Source organism: Oculina patagonica, chromosome 6, assembly GCF_052425735.1.
Source record: "Oculina patagonica isolate OP01 chromosome 6, crgOcupat, whole genome shotgun sequence".
NCBI lineage: Eukaryota > Metazoa > Cnidaria > Anthozoa > Scleractinia > Oculinidae > Oculina > Oculina patagonica.
In genome coordinates, this window is record NC_135763.1 from 34060312 (window position 1) to 34084722 (window position 24411).

General features: G+C 40.4%; 1 protein-coding gene across 3 annotated transcripts; it reads right to left on the reverse strand.

The window, feature by feature from the left end:
- Positions 1 to 387: 387 nt before the first annotated feature.
- Positions 388 to 21673, reverse strand: LOC144656857 (2-phosphoxylose phosphatase 1-like). 3 transcript variants are annotated; one of them, XM_078517100.1, is made up of 4 exons: positions 21503 to 21673; positions 17119 to 17712; positions 15721 to 15928; positions 388 to 1480 (listed from the first exon to the last, which is right to left on the reverse strand). In XM_078517100.1, the coding sequence occupies exons 1-4, from the start codon at positions 21627 to 21629 to the stop codon at positions 928 to 930; spliced, it is 1482 nt and encodes a 493-aa protein (XP_078373226.1). In that variant the 5' UTR covers positions 21630 to 21673; the 3' UTR covers positions 388 to 927. The 3 variants fall into 3 exon arrangements, with proteins under 3 accessions (XP_078373226.1, XP_078373224.1, XP_078373225.1); XM_078517098.1 differs by lacking the exons at positions 15721 to 15928; positions 17119 to 17712; positions 21503 to 21673 and adding exons at positions 2790 to 2997; positions 3496 to 4158; positions 5356 to 5585 and having other exon boundaries at positions 395 to 1480; XM_078517099.1 differs by lacking the exon at positions 388 to 1480 and adding an exon at positions 14164 to 15040.
- Positions 21674 to 24411: the final 2738 nt, after the last annotated feature.

The following is a 24411-nucleotide window of genomic DNA, read 5'->3' on the forward strand; positions in this document are numbered from 1 at the left end:
GAATGTTTATCAACCTTTTGTTCAAACACATAACCTGTCACTTGACAAGGTTTTTTTTCGTTTCGTTATACTTGAGAGTATCCTTAAAATCTTGACCGATGTTAGCAATTATTGTGAAAAACGAAAAATAAAGCAACTTTTTGGATTTTTGGCAATTTTTTAGCATCTGTTTCGCATTCTCGCGAGCAACTTTCCATCATTTTACGAGCACAATCAGGACAGGCCCTGTTGCCCCGCGTTCCGCCGCCAAACTATCAAACCTTGCACTCCCTCTTTCCCGCCCTTAGCGAACTTTTCGAAAAGATCGTCATTCGTGCGTCAATCATGTGCACTTTGATGGGTTCTTTCTGTTTTCCTACTGTTTGTAAGACTGATCGAATATAATGTTCTTTCAAAAGACGCATAATACTTACAAATTTATTATATATTTTAATAAATAACATCATTTTTAACATCAACTCCACCAAATATACAACATATTTTAAAATTTACAGAAACCCAACGCTTTAGGAGTTAACCACCAACAGACCTGGTCAAACAAGTTAAACAAGTCAGTGTGCCAGCCAAGTACATTCTCTCTAGTAGCTAACTTATGATGTCTCATACTTTTCTTTTCCTTAAAAAGAGCTAAAAACAAATGCTCAAAACACGTGAAACCACGGGTGTCCCTTATTGGCATATATAAATAATATTATGCTGCAATAGGTATATGGGAATTCATTTTTCATGATTTTAAAAATCTAATAACATTATTTTTTGTTTGGCAAACGAAAACATTTTATCTGAAAAAGTGGAAATGCAAACTTGGATTGCAACCCTCTTGGTTTGCATCACACCCGCTCTTTAAAAATATATTCTGGTTTAACCTAGCACTGGCTATTAATTTAATGATAATCTTTACAAATTGAGCAAATTTACTAGATAGTCTTATGAGCAAAGTTTCTTGTAAATCTGATACATTCCTTCAATACCTGCACCATCAGAAAGCCAGGAAACCAGTTCTTTTAGAGGACAAAGTTCACCTTTGACCAAAGCCTCACCACAAAATTTTATTTCACTAGTGACAGCTTTACCATTGACGAGAATGCGAAAATAAAAGTTGTCAAGGGAATCTAGCTGTTTTGAAGAGTCTACAAGAGTGTCCCTCCAGAGTTCAAAGGCAACACGAGTTGCATAGGGAGTGACTCCTTTTTTATCATGAACTCCAAGGTTTAGTAATAGTGTTATAATAGTGCTATCATGACCACTGTACAGTACAAACTTAAGTGTGGATTTGCGATGAGACTTATTGATCATTCTCTTGGCCATTTGTATGAGCATCGGACGGGAAGCAACATCAGCTATGCCTGTATAATTCTGGACAAATGCCCAGTTTGTGAAATCCATTGCCTGCGCTGCCATTTCTTCTGTCACACAACCTCCAGGGCCACAGGGCAGGGGATGATTGTAGCAGAAACGAGTGTAAATTGCATCAGTCAAGCTGAAAGAATAAGTATATCAAGTGTTATTACAAATCAGTAAAGAAGTGTATAAAGTTAAAGGAGAAGTTCACTCCAGAATGGCCATTTATTTCTTTACGCCAATAAAAAGTTTACACAAAGATACGTTATTCACCAAAATTTCAACCTCAAACGTGCGCTTTAACCCTACGAAATCTTCCCCAAAACTCGACAACTGAACGCCGCCATCTTGGAGCTGGTAATGTATGCGTGACGTCAAAGAGCTCAGCCTGAAGTTTGGCGGGAAAATTTAAATACTCGAAACTCCTTGTTTCTTCGTAGTGGCTTTTGTTTCTCAAAATGCCTGTTTGTGTAGCTCCATTTTGCTTAAACAGAGCTCCAAAAAATTAAAAAAACAAGGAGTATTGACAATAAAAATTTTCCCGCCAAACTTCAGGCTGAGCTCTTTGACGTCACGCATACATTACCAGCTCCAAGATGGCGGCGTTCAGTTGTCGAGTTTTGGGAAAGATTTTATAGGGTTATAGCGAATGTTGGACGCTGAAATTCTGGTGAATAACATATCTTGGTGTAAACTTTTTATTGGCGTAAAGAAAATAAATGGCCATTTTGGAGTGAACTTCTCCTTTAACGTAAAAAGGCTCATACCTCTGGAGCTTAAAATCCCATTTTCTGTAGCATTAAGTGACTAGGAGTATTTCTTCCCCCTGCATCTGATGTTGGTTGATCACAATGTTACTCCCAGCATTACATTCCTTCAGGTGACTTGAGTTTGTAAATTCAACACAAATTATCCCCATGCAATCATTCTATATCATTAACATTAAAATGAATTAAAATCGACTTTGTCTAACATTGCACACTGTCTTGCGACTGACAAATCTGTGGTCTTTGGATTGTGTGGTTCCAGAAAATGCCCATACTCCCCCCACAGAAAGAATGGCAAATTCCTGGGGGTGGGAGGGTCTCGAAGCCCAAAAACTTTAATGAGAGATGAATGAAGCTTAATTGGAATTTCCAGAGGGGTGGAGGGTTTTAGGAAAAATCCCTTCCATGGGGGAAATGTGGTTAGTAATTATTTTATGGAACTATATATACACATTCCCAATCAAATTGGAATAAAGGAGTGTTGGTTTTGGTGGAGGCAGAAAAAGCGAACAACCCGGAGAAAAACTCTCAAAGCAAGGTCGAGAACCACCAACAAACTCAACCCACATGTCACAGGTACACTAAGTCAGGAACCCAGGTCACATTGTTAGGAGACAAGTGCTCTCACCACTGTGCCATCCCTGCACACCCTAAAACTGATATCAAGAGAGCTCATCTTACAATTCAATGCTTGTGAGAGATGTCCTTGGAGTCCTCAACAGATGTGAAAACTGCTTCATGATTGGTTCCATTGCTGCAGCTCCTGCAATGTATTCTTTTCTCTGTTTGTATTCATGCTGACGTCTCCTCCATGAGAGGCACTTGTATGGAACGCCATTGTCATCTTCTTGAAACCACATGTTTGAGGTAATGTTGATGGTTACACCCTCTGAACACAAAGAAATAAAACGTTTTTTGATAAAAAGTTTTTAACCCCCCTCTCATGGGGGAGGGGGGTTACTCCCTTTATATAAGGGCTTAATGGGGATGTGCGGCCCGACAGGGTATGGTTTTCAGGCTTTTTTTGTCTTGAACAGGGTATATATATCGACCCTTTTTGTCTTAAACAGGGTATTGTTACATGGACCAATGTAAAACAGGATAGGCTTATATACCCAAATTTATACAAACTTAACCACAAGCTGAATTTTCACAAATTCTTTGGTATTACTGACTTACGTTGATTTCGGCATTGTTACTTAGCTTAAATCATGATTATCATAACAACAAAGCCAGTGAGGTACTTGTTTATGTCTTAGACAGGGTATCAAAAATTGGCATTCTGTCTTAAACAGGGTAGGAAAATCAGAGGTTCGTGTGTCTTAAACAGGGTTAGGGGGGGTTTCAATCAGTTAATTTAACCTGTTTCAACTTTGTGTTGTCTTACCGCTCTTGATAGCATCCTTTGATAACAAGCCATACAGAAATGCAGCAGCACTTTGCACACATCTTGTGGTATGAGTTGATCGTATATGAAGATCATCAGACTTGATTTCTGTGTTTATCAAACTACTGTATGCTGTCTGCAAATGTTTCCCAAGAGCAAAGTGCTGTAAAAAACCTTTCTTTGTCATTTCACCAATCTGACACCATTGTCCTGATGGAACAAGACGGTGAAAGATGTTCACACCTCTTACAAACTCGCGTGGAGTGATGTATCTTGTTGTCTGTGTATATTCTTCAAACATTTGTTTGTGTTCGTTATCTGCAGTTTTGAATGTGCAATCATAATCAAAGTTTCCATTATCAATGTTAGGGATAAAAATAGCAGGAGTTCTGTCTCCATGTCGAATCAATACCTGCGCCATTTCTAAATGGAAGCGCTGTTGATTAAGTGGTTTTTCTAAGCTTAAAGATCCCTCTGCACCAGTAGTACGCATTGGAAAGTTACAGTAACGTGTGACATGTTGCTGGATTCTTTGATGAATTTCTGGAGTTGTCACGGTGGCGTCATCATAAGTGGGCGAATTCCACTGATGTTGCTGAACTGTTTTATAAATTCCAGGAGGTGTTGTGGTGACATAGCTGGATGAATCAGATGAATTCCGCACTGTAAGTTAAGGGTTGAAACAATAACTGTAGGTTTCTCTATAATTATATATTGTCAATGTGTTTCAGTTTGTATGCACGACTGACAAGACTGCTAAAAACCCACATCTGCACAAGCATGAGAAAAGGAGAAATTTTGATCCTAACCTTGTGCTTGCCGAAGCAGCAGGATGAAAATGCAATGCGCTTGTACTTATGCTTGCGTCAAAGCCGTTTTCAGGGTGAAATAAGAGAAGTTAATTATCCTTTAGACTACTTGCACTTGTGTTTGCACTGCCGAGTGAAAACCAGGCTTGTGATATTGGACTCCATATTTTCAAGGCAAACATTTTACTGTGTTAATCAAATAGAAATATGAAGCACACCAGCTGATAAGCGCTACTAGTGTAGCTATACCAGCCCTAACACTGCCCCCTCTTACCCACAAACCCTGTCCATCTGTGAGGCCCTGTTAGAATTTTAGGATTATTTTTTTATATACCTGCCAACTTTTCATAAGTCAAATGCGTTAGATTACAATCTCCAACTTTCCTAAGTTATTCCGACTATTTCTGGAGATCCCGAAGATGTTTCGATGATTTCTGAGCAAATAATTATGCAGAAGAGCACCAAAGACGTTCTGATAACTTTAAGACATTGCCGATGTGTGTGAAGTTGACTCAAACACAAATACATGTAATGATGCCTCTTTTTTGGACTTTTTTCGCCGAAATTAATCGATTTACATTTAATGGGGTTTAAGAATAACAAAATCAAGATTTTCAGTCAGGCGTGAGAAATTGGTTTGTATACGTGAGATCTGGTCATCAACATTTTGAATCTGCAGGCGTGAGACTCACTCGTAAATTATGTGTGAGAGTTGGCAGGTCTATTATTGGTCATAAGAATTACAGATTATATGTGTTGGTTCAGTCATTATCTTAAGGGATATCTCAGTATTATATTTTTTGAAAAATTTAAAATACGCATTATTCCCAAAATTTACCCAGGGTTGTGGATTATTCAGACCCCCCCCCCCCCCCCCCCCCCACACACACACACACACACACACACACACACACTAAACGTGAGGGCCTCATCTGTGTAACTGCCTACAAAACCATTGTCTAAACTTATAAACCCTTATCTACCAGAGTTTAAGCTGAGTCATGCAAGAATCTCTGATGAATCAGATGTCTTTATAAAGCTAAAATCTTACCCAAAATCCACAGCAAAACTCCAAGTAATGCTAAGATGATAAACCTCCAGAAACGATTGAGTCTCTGAAATCTATACTTCATGTAGTAAAGCCTTCTTTTCAGTGAAATTAACGTGAGGGGGATCATTATTCTTACAGTTCAGTTTATAGCCGGCTATTGGCGATATTGGTAGCCTGTGTACAGCCGGCCGGCTGTATCTTCGTACAAAACTGTACACAGGCTATTGGCAGCCATGTTGAAAATAGTACCTAGGCCCCTAATGGGATCCCTTCACGCGGTCAAACGCACTGCGCGCATAGTGTAATATTCTACCCTGGGTATTGTTATTAATGACATGGTAATAAGATATGGAGAATCGCTCTGGCCTGGGACAAGCCCAAGACCAGGCGAGGATAGGAGCTGAGGGGGTCAACCCGACTTACTCGATTAGGGGGGGAGGGTGGGTAGCCAAACTCTCCACTTTCGCGGCCTCGAGTAGAGTGATGGGGTGGAGCACATGTAACCCCTTTTATAGTCTCATTTGCATAATCCCCAGGGTATTAATTACCAATGCAAATCGAGTTTGCATAGTGTAATATTCTACCCTGGGTATTGTTATTAATGACATGGTAATAAGATATGGAGAATCGCTCTGGCCTTCCGCAAGCTCACCACCATTCTCATCCTTAACACCAAAAGATGTTCACTTTTCTCACGTTCGGAACTCAAAACATGACTTTACTCTTCCCAATCCTCACTAATTGTAACATAATTAACTTAAACACTAAATAATTATACTTAACGCCAATAACACTTGACAATTCTCAATTTAGAAAGCAGTGTTCCAGTGTCCAGCTTTATACTAAACATTCGGAAAGGCCTGAGAAAATCCCTTCAAATTATTAAGACGTTTGTATGACTGTCCTGATTCCAAGGGCAAGTCTGCCAGTTTTGCTGCCGCTCCCGCCGGATTCACAACTTGTCTAAGCTTGATGTAGTGTAGAGCCGTTTTACTACTTCTCCACCCCACGTGATCCATGATTTCGTGGAGGCTTACACCCTCGAGGGCTAGGGACACGGCCGCCCCACTACGAAAGCCGTGAAGAGTAAAATGGTCGCTAGATAGTTGTTTACTTAATAAGGAAGTGTAAATTTTCAGTCTCGCCTGAGCGGCCGCTGACTCTAAGCAATGAGGACCAACCAAATTTGTTTTAGTTACCGAGCGGAAAAGGAAGCCCGGGGACAACCTTATACCCAGAAGTTTACAAATATTAAAGTACATTTCCAGACCCCGAACTGGACAAACTGATTTATTGGAACCTCGTTTAAACGCAAAAACATTGGCATCTCCTGACCTCTAAGATTTCGTCCAAACATGATTAAATAAAAATCCTGAGTCATCGGGAAAACGTAAAATATCAGATACCTTGACTTGCAATAAATCTGCTGCTCGATCACCCGCAAAAAATAAGGCCTTAAAGGGGCTTTGTCATGATTTTACCAAATTTCTGAACAGCCAAAATTTATATTTGTGTCGTAAGAAACCTAAAAATAATGGTCCATTTTCATTAACAATTGCTATATTAGAGCATTGAAACTGTAAACAAGCATCTTTGGCTGCGGATGGTTCGGATGGAAATGGATTGCAATTTGAAAAATTAAGGCTTAATTTTTCAAATGGTTTCTGTGTGTCTTCAAAAACTCGATATTTTAAGCCGTAGTTTGATTCCTCACAGCAAATTATGGTTATGTCTTCCTTTAGATGTTCAAAGAAAGTGATTTCCATGGGTTAAGTTGGCTACCTCTAATATCAAAGCAGTTTAGACCAAAAATCTGCTAAATCCCTCTGACATAGCCCCTTTAAAGAGAGCTTGATCTCTCGCATAAATAAATACTTGTACCGCACTCAGCACCGAGCTATCCAAAAGCATCTTTTCTAAATAACCAGAAATAACTCTTAAATCACTTAAAATAATTGGCTCCGCTTGACGAGGCGTAATTCTAGCCCTAAGTTGTTCCTCTCGAACATCTGCAAGGTAAGTCTTTACTGAATGACAAGAAGCTGGGTTCCCCACACCAAGTAAGGAATGCCACTCTGAACCCCTGCCATGTTCAATAAATATTGCACGAAGTTTCCCAATTAACGAGTCAACTGTTCCAAAAGCAAGTCTCTTTGGACAAGCACAAGACATCCCAGTTTGAGACACTGCTGGGCAAGCCGATTGGTGGACCTTGGTTCTCCCGCCGCGATCCTTCCAAACAAGGAAGGCTTTGATATCAGCAGGAAGAGCAGAAGAAAGAGATTTTGGCGTCGACAGGCTCGCAAGGAATTGGCCAAGCTCAAGTTCCAAAGCTGATTTCTGTTTAACGTAACGAGAAGAGGATCGCTGCTAAGACAATTGCCGTAGACGCTCTGCAATGTTGCCTTCATCAATCTTACATTTCTTTGCGGGCGACTGAGCATGATCCCCAACAGATCGCCTCACATAGCCACATTGCTGGCAAAATTTGAAATGTTCGTCATTCGGGTAGCCGCATACAGGACACGCTACAGATGGAGTATATAACTTCGGGACCCTAGGCAGAGTCTGCAAGGAAACGAAATGTGGAAAATGTTACTGAAGTCCACAAGGCCTGGCACAATCTAGAAACAAGATATCCGGCATGCCCACATATTAGTCGTACATGGAGTCGGTATATAACCAGACCTCGAGGGGGAGAGAAGGACATTCATGTCTCCCTGCTCGCCGAGGCACAGCTTGTCGGAACAACGAGCCATAAGTTCTGGCCACCAAAATAATGGAGGATTAAACTCCGGAATTATTACTGTAAAGGGGATCTTGAAGCCAAACAAAAAACTTTAAAACGGGACCAATCAGGCCGAAAGGAGGAAAAACGTACGGATTAGACATCTGGCTCACAGACCGTAGATCCTGAGAAAAAAGGTTTACTCCCGCGGAACAAGGGCTAAGAAAAGGGGTAAAGTGCGGCAGAGGAATACCATTCCTACCCATAGGAGCATTCGAGTCGAGAGCCATTAAATCAAAGGAGTGTCCGCCTGATCCCCCAAATGCCTGATCCACCGCCGCAAAGGCCGCGACCGACAATTTAACAATCAAGGGATGACAGTCTTCGAGAAGGCGCATCTACCTGGTTCTCCCGGGACGGAAGATACTGCAGGTTGAGTTGAATGTTGCGTGACGACAAAGCGAAAAACAACTGCTTTGTAACTTTCGTCAGCTGAGGTGATTTCTTACTTCCCTGCGCATTCCAGGCACCAATCATAACTTGACTATCAACATAGGCGTCAAGTCTAGCGTTACGAATTTCTTGTGGGAGCGCCTTGATAGCATAAACCAAAGCCAGCATTTCCTTAGATGATATAAAAAGCTCTCTCTGGTCTGGGTTCCAATAATCTCTAAAGCTCTGATCGCCGGATGGAAGATGTAAAACACAAGCCCAACCATGACCAGACGCGTCGGTAGAGAGAGAAACGGTGTAATGTTTTTCATCTTTCCAAGGGAGATATTGTTTCCAATTATCCAAGAAACGCCAATAGGACAACTCCTCCTTAAGGAATTCGTTCAAGGGTACCTGGCCATTAGCAGGAGCTCTCGCAATGGCGGCACTCATTTCTCTAATAAACAGCTTTGCCATTGGCACAGCTAACGAGAAAGAAATACACTTCCCCTGGAAGCGTTGCAAGGTCTTGAGAGCCACCCAAGACTTACAAGCAAGAATGTCCTCCCTCAAAGCAGCGAAAGACTCGATCTTGCGAACAGGTATCAGAAAGGACAATTTTTCAGAATCGACAACAAGACCCAGGTACTCGAGTGCTGTAGTCGGAGTTAAAACGGACTTCTTTATGCCAATGGTATAGCCGAGCTCTACCAAAATCGAGAGAACAACAAACAAAGCTGCCCTTGCTGCAAGTAGACGATATTCCCTTGATCTGTTAAGGGGGAGCTGCGACCAAGAACCACTGGAAGTCAAAAGTTCGCCATTTAAACGGTCATCGATATATAAAGAGCAAGGGATCCCTTTAGCTCTCAGGAAGCCCGAGGCAGCAAGACCAATAGTGTGATAAATATAGGGCGAAATCTTCCATCCAAACGGCAAAGTCGTACAGACCAGCCATAAACCCCCAAAGCTAAAACCAAAATAGGTCTGGGAGTTCTCGGAAAGGAGCACGTGGTCGTAGCCAGATTTGTCGTCGCACTTGGTCATAAACGAGCCCCTGTATATAAATCTGGGTACGTCCGCCAATTTATCCAGAGAGAAGGGTATATCTCTCATCCAAAGATTCAGAAATCTGGCGTCGATCCAAAGTCTTGGTTTGGACGGTTCTACCGTTAAAGGAAGCACCAGGTAAGGGGGGTCATCCACACCAACCTCCCCCCATACTCTGAACGCTCCTGTAGAAACACGGTTAATAATCTCTCGCGATATAAAATCCGAGAACTTCCTGCACGACTCATGGTTTGGAAACCGTTTCTGTGGCGGCAAATCTGAGGAATACCTGGCTCGCTTAAAGACGCCAGAGAAAGGTCGAGCAAATTGGAGAATGTCCACTTTGTCACGAATCCACCCGCCAATACGATCAGCTAGGGGATGGCCCTCGAGAACATTATCCCACGCCCCAACGTTTTGATGTAAGCCACCAACCGAAAAATGATCGGGATCTCTCAATTTAAATGCTTCTAACTCAGGAGCCACGCCCGAGAGCACGTCCTTCCAATGTACTACCTCCGTCACTCCCTCCTGGTCAGGAACCCCGTTTATATTCACCCAATTCGAATTGATTCTCGGCTTGATTCCCTTAACCTGATTCCGAAACCCTACCCAGTGACTTGCTTGTTCCAGAATCCCTTCATTGGAGACCACGGATTTTCTCTTACGACCCACCATCTAGGTAAAAAGACGGGTTTAAATAAGGATTTACCTTAAACCAACCGAAACCAGATAAATATAAAAGCAAAGAAATCTATATGAGAAACGGGGTTCCTGACCAGGAGAGAGCGACTTCAACACGTCTGAGAGCAGAACGTCTGGTGGCTACCGAGATAAACGGTAAACCAGCAGGAGTCACTCACCCTGATCAAGAGCTATTTGAAATACAGCCAAAGAAAGAAAACGGGACAACGAAATAAAGCAAAATACTGTGACAACAAACATGACAGACATGGATATTTATTTATGTAATCCCGAAAATACAATATTCATTAGACTTAGGCTCGACCACTACGCCCACGACCCCTAGGCGCGAAGGGTCTAGGAGCTGCCACTCGCATAGCCTTATCAACTTTAGAAATCGAATCGAGAACCTTTTCATGATCTTTGTCGCCCAATAGGACTTGAAGATACTGCTGGAATTGAGAGTCCGGGACCCTAATTTTATCCTTCATAGCCTGCAATACCGCGTTGAAGACAGTGTTGAAGAACCCCGACTTGGGATGTTTCGACTCTTTCGCCACAATCTTCAAATTGATAAGGTAATCCAAGGCCTTCTCCTTGCTGAACATGGGCATCTTAATGAAACTTTGCAGTTCCTCTAAAGCTGACTCAACAGAAGCCTTCTGGGAGTTCTCTAAAGTCTCCAGCCTCCGCATGACGCGTAACATGTCATCCTCTTCCTGCATAATAAAGTCAAGAGGATACGTTTATTAACAATCTTATTCTCCAAACGTTTCCCTTCCATATGTTGTACATTCAGAGCAACGCGAGCAAATAAACATCATTAAACCATTATAACCATAGAAAAAACATTATTATTATTATTATTATTATTATTATTATTGTTATTGTTATTATTAAAACATAAGCATTAGAATTAAAGAAGGCCAAATACGTTCCGTCACATAATTACACCATACAAGCATCAAATAGAACAAAAACGGACTTTCACAGATAAAACTTTAAAATTATAAGTGCCATTTTCTGTTTCTATTTGTTTCCCTTCACTTTTTACCACGCCAACAAATCTCACGAGCACCCGCCAAAAACAAAAATTTAACACGCCGAGTGGCCTAAGGCATTTACAGGAAAAACATTTTCACGCATGAAGAATTCAGAGACAACATCAACATCACGAGGCGGAGCAAACCACACAGGCAATTTAAATTCAATATCAACACAAAAGCATAATTCACCACGCCAACGAGCCTCTCAGACACATTCAAAAAACCTCACAGGTATTAACAGAACAAAAGAATCTTCCGCTACACAATCAATACCAAAACAAATTTACCGCACAGGCAATATTAGACAAACATTTCACCGCAAAAGAAAAACCACACAGGCAATATTAGAACAATATTTCGCCGCATCGGCAATATTAAATAAACATTTCAACGCACAGGGAAGCCACACAGGCAATATTAAACAAACATTTACCGCGCAGGCAAGCCTCACCGGCAATATTAAACCAACATTTTCGCCACACAGGCAATATTAGATAAACATATCGCCGCACCGGCAATATTAGAACAACATTTCACCGCACAGGCATTATTAGATAAACATTTCGCCGCACAGGCAATATCAGATAGACATTTCGCCGCACAGGCAATATTAGATAGACATTTCGCCGCACAGGCAAGCCACACAGGCAATATAAAAAGCAACATTTCGCCGCACAGGCAATATCAGATAAACATAACACCGCACAGGCAATATTAGACCAACATTTCGCCGCACAGGCAATATTAGATAAACATATCACCGCACAGGCAAGCCACACAGGCAATATAAAAAACAACATTTCGCCACACAGGCATTATTAGATAAACATTTCGCCGCACAGGCAAGCCACACAGGCAATATTAGAACAACATTTCGCCGCAATAAAAGATAAACAAATTCACCGCACAGGCAAGCCACACAGGCAATATACTATAAACATTTCGCCACGTCAGCGAGCCTCACAGGCATTAAGTTAAAAAATAGCAAAAAACCAAGCCGCGCAGACAAACCTCACAGGCATTATCAACACAAATATCAGCCAACCAACCAAGGACTTGAAGAGTCCAAAAAGCGTAACGTTCAAACCAGAACAAAATAAAACCGTACCTCATTCGCTTGTAACACCGGTTGAGCCCCAGCGGCTGGTTGAATTTCACCCGGTTGTTGAGCCGGCGCCTGCACTGGCGGGTTCACTTGAGCTGCAATTTCTTCAGCACCGACAGCGTTAGGAACTTGATCTGCCTCAGCCATCGAGCAAGTCGGGTTGAACACAAATGCCAAACATTTCACTTTCGCGGCCTCGAGTAGAGTGATGGGGTGGAGCACATGTGACCCCTTTTATAGTCTCATTTGCATAATCCCCAGGGTATTAATTACCAATGCAAATCGAGTTTGCATAGTTCCCGCCAAAACTGCCGCTCAAAATTCTCCACTTTCATTATGCACCTGTCAATCAATGTAAAGCCCCAGGGTGGGGGGGGTGGGGGACAGACACAGAGGATTTTGACATTTTTTGGAAGCCAGAGTCAAATTCCCCACCCCTGGGCACCTAGTGAATGTCAAACTTCACATATCTCCTCTTAAATTTCTAACCCGGCCCACCTAGCAGACCATTTTGGATGTCAAAATCCCCATCCTGGGAGAGCTTCACGATGTCAAATTCCCCTCAAATTCCCGTGGGTTGCCCCCCACCCCCACCCTGGGGCTTAACATTGACAGGTGCATTAATTCCAGTCCAAGACAAAAGCTTACAAGGACAATCACGTGAAAGTTCAGTTTTGTAACGTTTGTTCGTATGTATAGAATTAAAGTACGGAACTTGATACGGTGTACGGGCTGGGCAATTTATTTGCGTTGGCCCTTTGAGCTGGCGTTATTTAGATTTGCTACACCGCGCTGATGAGTCCCAATAAGGACGAAACAGCTGTCCGCGGTTGCAATTCTGCTGTATCGGTTCTCGTCGTATTGGTGTCTCGCAAAGTCTACTTTTCATGTAGTACGATTAGCCTTGCAGTCTTGTTTGTTATTAGAAGTAGAATTAGATTTTGCCCAGAGACTTTGTGCGTTTGACTGCTGTGATGAGGTGGGGATCCCAGAGTCTGCTTCCTCCTCAGGATGAGGATATGCTTCTGCTCTGGGATAATGAAAAAAATTTTCATTGGTCGTTTACAGAACAATAAAAGTACAGCCACAAGTCTGGAAGTCATTCCCCGGACATTCTTCGATTTTGATGTTCTCTCTTTACTTAAAATTACATGCTTTTCTTCCCATGTTCCCAGTTAAATTTTTTCCTTTAGTTTACATGTTCCCAAAAAGTTAATGGCCATGCATGTCCCCTTGTTCCCTGAAACCCCTAGGGTGCCTTGTTGACCAAACCAAAAACACCAAGAATCAACTTTTTTGTTTTGGAAAGATATTTAATTACAATATCATGCTTTTTTTACTTGGTTAAGTTTTTCTTCTCTTTTTCTACCGTTTTGAAACAACCAAGAATTAAAAACAACTTCTCTTTCAACAACTTCTTTTTCCAAGTTTTATAATAAATAACACCATTAATTTTTCGAACTCTACTATATATACATGTACAACATATTCAAAGTTTTTAAAAACCCAGCGCTTTAGCAGTTGACCACATTGCACCAACAGACCTTATCACACAGCTTGACTGAGTAAGTATGCCAGCCAAGTACGTAATTTCTTTCTAATGTTATTGCACACTTATGTCTCATGTACCTGACTTTGCTTTTTCCTAATAGAGAGAATACTTTAAAACCTGTTAAACCAAGGGTGTCTCCTCATTGGCATAAATAATATTGTGTTGTTACAGGTATATGGGCAATAATATTTTGTTTGGAAAAATTAGAAAATTTTGTCCCAAAAAGTTAAAAAAATGCAAACTTGGGTTGCACAGTCTCTTTATAAATAATGATGATGATGACGACGATGATGATGATGATGATGATGATGATAAATAACACATTAATATAGCAGCAAAATCTGTAAGTACATTGTCACTTAACAATATTAATTTTCAAACGCTAAAAATTACCAGAAATGCTGGTGATTGTAATACTGGGGGTAACCCTGTGATGGACAAGCACCCCATCCAGGGAGGAATAAAAAACAATCCTTGCCCTGGCTAATACTTTAAATGATAAAAATTACAAATGATAAATTATCTAAAGACTGTCTTGTGAGCAAAGTGTCTTGTAGCTCTCGTCCATTCCTTCAAAACCTGCACCATCAGAGAGCCATGAAACCAATTCTTTCAGAGGACAAAGTTCACCTTTGACCAAAGCATCACCACAAAATCTCATTTTGCTAGTGACCCTTTTACCATTGACGATAACACGAAAATAAAAGTTGTCAAGAGAACTTTGCTGTTTTGAAGAGTCTTCATGAGTGTCCCTCCAGAGTTCAAAGGCGACACGAGTTGCATAGGGAGTCCATCTTTTCTGATCATGGACTCCAAGGTTTAATAGTAGTGGTGTGACTGTGCTGTCATGACCACTGTACAGTACAAACTTAAGTGCGGATTTACTTTGAACTTTATTGATCATTCTCTTGGCTATCTGTATCAGCATTGGATGCGTTGCAACATCAGCTATGCCTGTGTAGTTATCCACAAATGCCCAGGTCGCAAAATCCATTGCCTGCGCTGCCATTTCTTCTGTCACACAACCTCCAGGGCCACAGGGCAGGGGATAATTGTAGCAGAAACGAGTGTAAATTGCATCAGTCAAGCTGAAAAAATAAAAGTATTAAGCTAAGTCTTAGTCCAAATCAATGAAATCAATCAATCAATCTTACAAAGTAATACAAAGCAATAAATGAATTTAAGTGGTCTACTGCAAAATATGGCACTCACCACAGGCAAAATAGTTGAGACACTTTCCCTGAAATTGCACTTTTACTTCAAAAATCATTGCTCTTTGGAAGACAAACATTGCAAAAAACTTTTATCCTGACCCCCTCCCCTTTTGAAAGTTGTTGCTTATGGGTTTAAATGTAATCCTGAAAATCTGACAACACTGATTAGGGGACTGGGTTAGGAACACAAGTTGTCATTGTTTAAGTATGTAAAATGACATTCTTAACCAAGATCATCTTGACTCTTTTTGCAAATGATTGTAGCTAAGATCTTTTGCCTCATTTTTATTATACTGACGGGTAAACAAAGTTTATTGAATGACTGTTGATACAACACTTGTGCTAATCCAAGAGTTGCTGAGCAGGCAACATTGCAAAATCTATGACATCAATGTTTTTCTCGGCTCCACCCTCGGGAAACACTGAGATTCTTGAGAAACAAAATTAACTGTTTTCCTTGGGACCAGTCATTAAGTGTTTAATGTAACACCAATTTGCACTTATTTTATATCATTTGCGTTACATAAAACTGACATCAGGAGAGCTTATCTTACAATATGATGGTTGGCAGAGAAGGCCTTGGTGTCCTTAACAGACGTGAAAACTGCTGCATGATGGGTTCCATTGCCTCAGCTCCTGTCAGGTGTTCACTTCTTTGTTTGTATTCATCCCAACGTCTCGTCAATGAAGGGCACTTGTATGGTATGCCATCATCATCTTCATGAAACCATATACCTGAGCTGATGTTGATGGTTAAACCCTCTAAACAATAAAGAACACTTTTTAATGCTGAGTTTTTTTCGTAGTACAAAGTTCTTTACTTCGGACCTTTAGTGGCAGTTCTCTTCAACAAAATATACTTGTTGTTATTAACTTAATCTTTAACAATTTTCTACCTGAGTTTTAATATCTGAGTCTAAATGCCCCTTCCAATGTTTTTAAAATTTATTAGGGTAATAATTATTTTAATTTATGATTTTTTTTTCAAAATAATTCTTACAATGTTGGAAGCCAAAGATCACAGAGGGAAGGTGATAAGCCTGTGATTACACTAAAAAAAAATATTCTCCCCATTTATAAATATTTTGTATTTTGTAGTTAAACATGAAAGAGATCAGGCTACAGTTTTCAAGGTTTTTCCCTGAGCTTGCACACATGTGTCTCATCACAAACTTATTTCTTCTTCAAAACATATTTAAGGAGTAGTTAACTGTATGACCAGATCCACTCCTTGTATCAAGTCAGTATTTTCAGCGAATGGTGAGTGAATAAGATTTAAATGTCAGTACATGTAGGTGAATTAATTAAAAATATTAAAATGAAATAAGACAAAACACCACAAAATTAGCCAGCTACTTAAAATGTACTGTAAAACAGTAGACAAACCTTGAATCCAAAATTATTCTCTTTTTTTACTATTAAAATCATTATTCTCTGAAACCTGACTGAGAATTTATTTACCGCCAGGTTAATGTCTTACAAAACAAGAACATTTCATTTCAATTCAGTGGTTTGACTTGATCAGACTCTCAGAATCAGCATCAGCTGTGACTCAAAATTAGATTTTATCTCTTAAGGTCAGGGCACACTAGGGTGACTAGGCGACATGTCGCAGCGACGAAGTGGCTGCAACATGTCGCCTAGTGTGACATGGTGCATTTTTGCGAGAATCTTTATTGCTGCAGCGTGTGCACACTTCTGTGACAAGTCACTGCGTCAAAATATAAATAAACCAATAAGAGAGCGTTATGTATTTTTGCCATATTGAATTGGAAAACTAGTTACATAATCCCTCTCTTGCAGCGAGTTGTTTTGAAGTAGTACACATGGACCAACTTGTTACAGAGACCTGTCACTGCGACTTGTCGCCTTGTGTGTCTTGATATTTAAATAGTGACTCTGCTTATTCTATAATGTTAATTGCAATTAATAGTTATGTTATGCTATCTTACCTCTCATGATAACATCCTTTGTTAACAAGCCGTACAGAAAAGCGGCAGCACTTTGTGCACATCTTGTTCTCCGAGTCGATCGCACATGAAGATCGCTAGACTTGATGCCTGTGTTTATCAAACTACTGTAAGCTGATCTCATATGTTTCCCAAGAGCAAAATGTTGTAAGAAACCTTTCTTTGTCAGTTGACCAATCCTGCACCTATGTCCCGATGGAAGAAGATGGTGAGCCGTATTTACACCTTTTGCAATCTCGTGTGTAGAGATATGCTTAGTTGCCTGTGTGTATTCTTCAAACATTTGTTTGTGGTCGGAATCTGAAGTCTTGAATGTACAGTCGTAATCAAAGTTTCCATTATCCATGTTTGGGATAAACATAGCAGGAGTTCTGTCTCCATGTCGAATTAATACCTGTGCCATTTCTAAACGGAAGCGTTGTTGATTAAGGAGTTTTTCAAAGCTTAATGATCCCTCTGCACCAGTTGTACGCATTGGAAAGTTACAATAATGTGCCACAACTTGCTGCACTGTTTTGTGAATTTCAGGAGATGTTGCACCATCATAACTACGGGATGAATTGGACGCATTCCACACTGTAAATTAAAATGTAAATAAACTGTAAGTTCTCTAAGTTTATGATGTAGATGTCTTTCTGATATGTTTCAGTTTATGAGGAAAGTACTGCATGCCGATTTACTGTAAAGATGCAGCTGCACTATTAGGAGGGTTTTTTGCTTGCACAGGTCACCCAACTTTACTTATAATTACTGCACGCATCAGGCTGCAGGACAGGGGAAGCTTGACAGCAATTATCTGTCCATAGTGGGGATTTTTGATTGTTGTAGCTGATATTTGAACAGAAAATCTCATTTACGTCCAAATCCCCTGCCTATGCTCGAACTCCCCCCCCCCCATCCTGCAGCTTAACATTGATCAGTGAATAGACCAGGATGCTTTGCACATAAAAAGAATTGTTTCCTTTGCGTTTTCCTCTCTAGTGCTCACAATATGTACACTTAAGATATCATCTACTGCACATATCAAGTACCATCTGGAAAACCCTGGTGTATCAGGAGCTTCTAATGACTTCTGGGGCTCTCTTATGGACGAAATATGTTTTATATGCATGCAAAGCATCCTGGTCTATGATAACAAAGGGCCACGTGGAAATAACGTTTTTTCAATTCCTATGTTGATTTCCAATGTTGATTTTCAATGTTGTATTTTCAATGTCTATTTTTAATGTTTATTTCCAATGTCGATTTTTAATGTTGATTTTAAATTTTATTTCCTCTTTTTCTTTTTTCAATTGTGATTTTTTTTAAAATATTTTTTGTGCTTAAATTATTCTTTTTATTTTTTTAATCATATTAATTATATTTATATTAATTATACTTTTTTCATTTTTTTTCTATTTCGATTGCTTTTATTTTTCGTTTTTTCATATTTCTTACACTTTTTCTTTGCAAGACCTAACATATTTTACTATGATAATGCTGGGCCACCATGGACTTGACACTTGAAATCGAAATTGAAAGGACCTGCCTACACGTGGGGGACAGTTCAAGCACAGGCAGACCACCCTATGTGTTCGTAGTTAATTATTGTTGTTGACATGAGACGAACAAAAGAAATTTTGAAATCTATAAGGGCTACTGAAATAAAGCTCTGGAAATTAAATATCTAAACTACATTTCGCTCTAAATATCTCAATAAAGTTGAATGAAACGTTTATCGACTCAATTGTTGCATTTCTTCGCCTGCGCGGGCCGTTTTAAGCGCCTTTTTAACTGATTTAGCCGGCCGAAGGCCGGTAATAGAGAAAGAGGAGACAAGGCTTGCAAGTCGGCGGCCGACAGCAGCGACCTCCTCCACTTCAAACCGGAATTAACGCCAAACTTCTGAAAATCTCACCTATCCGATGACGGCTATCGATCGGTGGGTTGTTGCTCTATCTCTTCGCCGAATTTGAACTTCATCCCTCCAACAATTTCCGAGAAAATCCACGCTGAAATCATGCATACGGCTTGCTGACTATGATCGGTGCTCAACTCAGCGACCAGAGAAAGCCCGAACATACCGGCCATTTCAAATTCACCAATCAGGTTTTGAGCCGCGGCGGGCTGCCGCGAAATGCCAAGGTTCAAAAATGCAAGTTAGGCTTTTTACTTATTCTGTACAAAAAAAATAAATGGCATGCGATGCATGCAGAAGCGATGGCGTTTCACAAGGGGTCTTACATAATTTTGAGGAAAAGTAGCTGACACCTTGTGTGTGAAAAAACTGTTATCCAACTGCAGCTTACAATTTTTAAACATAAGAAGCTTGTTAGTGATTGTATAGCTGTTATGAATTCACAGACCAAGGATGCAAATAATACGTTTTCTTCGTAGATTTTCCCAATTGAACAAAAGTAATATTTTATTTTATATTTTTATACTTTTTTTTAGATTTCCCTATGCTGTCTCAACAAATATTGCGTTATACTGTAGTGTGATATCACGGATAAACGACATACGATACGCGCGAGCAAGCTTTGAAGCTGCGAGAAAGGTCAAACGGTCTCTTGCTCACAGTGTCCCTTTGTATTATAAGAATTAGTAATTTCTGTCAACTAAATCTAATAGATCCCATCATATATAATTAGTCTCTTTCGTTTATACATTGTAGTGTTCCATTCTAACTGCACGGAAGTATTTTGCTTTTGTGTTTACGCGGCGATTTCTTGTTAAGTTAAACTTGATTTTCTGTTCGATCGGGCCAAACAGACAAAACGAACCGATCGTGCAATGGCATATAAGGGGTGTTACGAAAACTAAGACCCTCGAAAACGAAGAACAAAGACCTAAGACCCGGTCTTAGTTTTCGTAGTACGAAAACTAAGACCCCAGGTCTTAGTTTTCGTACTACGAAAATTAAGACCCCAGGTCTTAGTTTTCGTACTACAAAAACTAAGACCCTATATTAAAATCAGACCCCAGGTCTTAGTTTTCGTACTACGAAAATTAAGACCCCAGGTCTTAGTTTTCGTACTACAAAAACTAAGACCCTATATTAAAATCAGAAAAAATCATTGAAATAACTATTGTAGACGTACAATGAGCACCAGTAACTGTTATTTTAGCTTTTAATATGTGAGACACTTCGCGCGTAGTGTTTTCTTGGTCTTTCTTCAGTCATTACTCCTTTCGGCTCTTGGCTTTGTTTTTCTACGCAATCGTGTGCGATGAGTGCTAGTTTGCAACAAATTTCCCCGTCGAAAGAGCGATAGGAATAGTTTAGGGCCTCAATAGGTTTAAGCAAGCTGAATTCGGGCGCGTACTCTCTTTGTTGCGTGACAGAAGTGTACAATAAAAGAACATGATCTTCGAAATTGTTGTTGGTTGTATCCAACAACAAATATTGCGTGACAGGAGTGTACAGTAAAATAACATGTTCTTCGAATAAGTGTTTTATCTTGTTTTGCATGCGTTACACAGTTAGCAGATCTTTTTCCTAACAGAAGAAGGTCATTTTTGATTGGAATACCGTAATAGCTGAGGAAGCTAAAACTTTCGAAAAACCGACATAGCTGAAAATTTTACCCCTCGATCTAAATATGTGTCTCAAGTTTCGCGCCAAAATGTTTACTTCTGCCTCACGTGCGATAGCCGACCTTCGACCTCAATGGCTGAAAGCAAGCTATTGTTCGGACACACCACCAACAACAATTTCGAAGATCATGTTCTTTTATTGTACACTTCTGTCACGCAACAAAGAGAGTACGCGCCCGAATTCAGCTTGCTTAAACCTATTGAGGCCCTAAACTATTCCTATCGCTCTTTCGACGGGGAAATTTGTTGCAAACTAGCACTCATCGCACACGATTGCGTAGAAAAACAAAGCCAAGAGCCGAAAGGAGTAATGACTGAAGAAAGACCAAGAAAACACTACGCGCGAAGTGTCTCACATATTAAAAGCTAAAATAACAGTTACTGGTGCTCATTGTACGTCTACAATAGTTATTTCAATGATTTTTTTCTGATTTTAATATAGGGTCTTAGTTTTCGTAGTACGAAAACTAAGACCTGGGGTCTTAATTTTCGTACTACGAACACTAAGACCTGGGGTCTTAGTTTTCGTACTACGAAAACTAAGACCGGGTCTTAGGTCTTTAATAGGTCTTTCGAGGGTCTTAGTTTTCGTAACACCCGGCATATAAGCGATGTCACGCCATCGCTTAAAAAATCATTTAAGGAAGCTACCCATTGGAATTTGAACCCCCAATCAACCTGATCGACGAAGCCTAGCCAGCTGTGTGCGTATAATGTCTATAATTGATTAATCACAACTTCTCAAAAGTGTAGATAAGTTTATAAAGTTAAAAAGCTTAATACGACTTACCCCAAATCCACAGCAAAACTCCAAGTAATGCTAAGATGATAAACCTCCAGAAACGATTGAGTCTCTGAAATCTATACTTCATGTAGTAAAGCCTTCTTTTAAACGCAATTAAAGTGAGGGGAATCATTGTTTTCACAGTTCAGTTCCTAGACGGGAAACCACGATATTGGACTTTGGCCGCCATGTTTAAAATAGTACCCAGGTCCCCTCGGTCTGGGATGTAATAATAATGTGCCTGCAAACGAGCTCTAGTCCAGTCATTTTGTGGTTGGACCTGCAACTAATTGCAACAGAAGCTTTCTGACCACAAATCATTTCGAATACGTCTCTAGATCAACATACTAAAAGTCCCAAAGGATCCATGCATGGGAACATCTCGAAAATTTAACGGATTCTAAGTCGTGCTTTTGCGTAACATGAAAACGAGGCTCAAAAACAGAAGTTCTGTTATTATGCTTGTTTATGGCCAGAATTTCATTTATTTCATCCAAAAACCATAAAATATACTTTAAATATGCTTGAAAACTTTCATCCGGAGGAAAAATTAATCAAAAAGTATTCAAAAAGCAAAATAAATCTCATTATATTTAAATTTTCAATTGTGGAGCTAATCTATCTACACCAAAAATGGTAGTTGCGATAGCGATGTTGTGGCGCCGCGCATGTTTTCAGAGTGGAGGAAATACATGTGACTTCACTTGGGTTCAGGTCGATCATCGATAGAAGTGTTATTGATGACTTCCCCTGATGGTTACCCCGGTGGACAGCTTGCATCATTCCAGCCCATGCTGGGCGTGTGGTGCTAAACAGCAGAAACGTCTTCCAAAGTATGTCCAAATTCGCAGTGGGATCTACTTCTCTTACAACAACTACGTCATTGTACTTTATTTCCACTTGTGATTGCCTTGGCTCAGATGGCGGGCGTAGGCCAACTTTTCCAGCTGCTGAGATGTCTTGAGGACTTAACTTTCGTCTCGGGACGCTTCTTTTTCGGTTCGTGCCAGGAGTGATGATACAAATCATGCCCATGCCATCAGTGACCGCGGAGACCTTTTTAAAGTGGTAGGGCTAAAAAGCTGGCTAAGACAAGCAAGCATTACGGGTAACTGTTCTGCCATTTATCGTGTAAAAATTTCATAGCGGGCACCCACGCGCGCCGAAGGCGTGCGAGCGGAGAATCCATAAGTAAGCAAATGGTTATCCATCGAACCGAGAAATTTTGGGGGTTGCCGCTTTCCCCGTAAGTACGCACGGATTAGGCCTGGGGACGAGGAAGTTTCCCGCCTGTGGCCGGCTAAAGAAAAGGAGGGGAAACAGCAAATGAAGCTCGCAGGGCAAGACAAAATATAGACAACGGGTAAAATTACTCAGCGACAGTACACAGCAAACGATCTGAGATGTTTATTATTCAACTGCTCTATTTTTTTTTTTGTCTTTTTCATGTGTGAGTGTATCGAAACCTCGATACAATGCGACTCTCGTTCAATCGCTACACAGTTAACTTTTAATTTTATTGGTCTCTGGTCGCATTTTTCGCAACCGTAAAACGAGCAATTGACGTTATCTTCTATCGACTGGATGATGTGGACGTTTCAGTTAGATCGAAACAAAGTTATCACATAAAAAGGCGAGAAAATTTGTTGCGCGGTGTTCACTGTGTAGTTTGAATGAAACCGCGAGTAAAAAGAGCGACAGAGAACTTTCTTACCCAATTTTTCTCCCACGATGTCCTCAAAAGTCATTTATATTCCGTGAAATTGTGGAAAACGAAAATTGTTTACGAGCTGGAGGCCCGAAATAATTGTGAATAAAATTCCTTGTGAAAGTCTTGTTAGCTTTTTTCTGTTGTTTGCTGTTGAATCTGCGGCTGTTATCATCAAGGATGCAATAAGCTTAACTTTAGCAAATGATTGTGTTAAAACGAAGCTAACTACTGCATAGATCAAGTCCGCTGAAGAAAGAGACAGGACCCTGATGCAAGCTTACAACCTGTACTGAATTGCTGAGCCTGCTTTTACTTTCTGAACGCAATTTCGATAGATTTCGTGTAGGCAAGGTTTAGTTTTTGCCATTTAGGTCATTTTTAAATAAATCGGAAGCTCCGCTCTTAGGCTTGCCTAAATCTATTTACTACATTATCCTTTTCATCCAGAGCCCTGAAATGTCAATCCAACCAAAAAAGTGGTAGGGCTATAGCCCTACCAGCCCCTCCCCCTCCGCGGTCCCTGGTCATGAAAGGTGTCGTTACCGTCAAGGATACGTAGATTATGGTCCACATTGTCAGCTATGTACTGAGCAAACTCTCCGTCATAATCTGGCATATCAGTTCCCTGGTCCAATGCAGCATTTTTATTAAACAGCTGTACCTCTTGGTACGAAGAAAAGAAGCCATGGCGATGAAGGGTGTCTATTAGAAATCTCGATGCGAAGTTGTGATGAAGCTGCACTGCTAAACCAACTTGTAAAGGCGCAAGAATCACTCTAGGTCGCGCCGTCTGAACAATAGCCTGTCCAATTGATGCTAACTTCACGTTATCTTTACCAACCAGAATACCCTCCAAAAACATCTTTAACGTGGCTGGAAGGAAGTCAACGTTTTCCTCAGCTTCTGTTTCGATCGAAGGGAAGACTTCGTTATTAGATGTTTTAAGCAATTTGATGTCATTCTTAATCAACCTTGAGGCAGCGGGGTTCTGATAATACTTAATTTTTCCGAAACCAGATCAACTTCCTTTTGCTGTGAGTGAAATTCGTGCAGAATAGCTGATGCAGTACTTCTAAATGGTACAACATTTGGCTTTCGTTGATCTCGGTTATAATAATCTGATCGCCAAAGTGTTCCTGAAGTCTTGCCTTCATATGGGTGTGGCTATATGGGCAGTAGCTGAGTCACTAAGAAATTCCTCCAT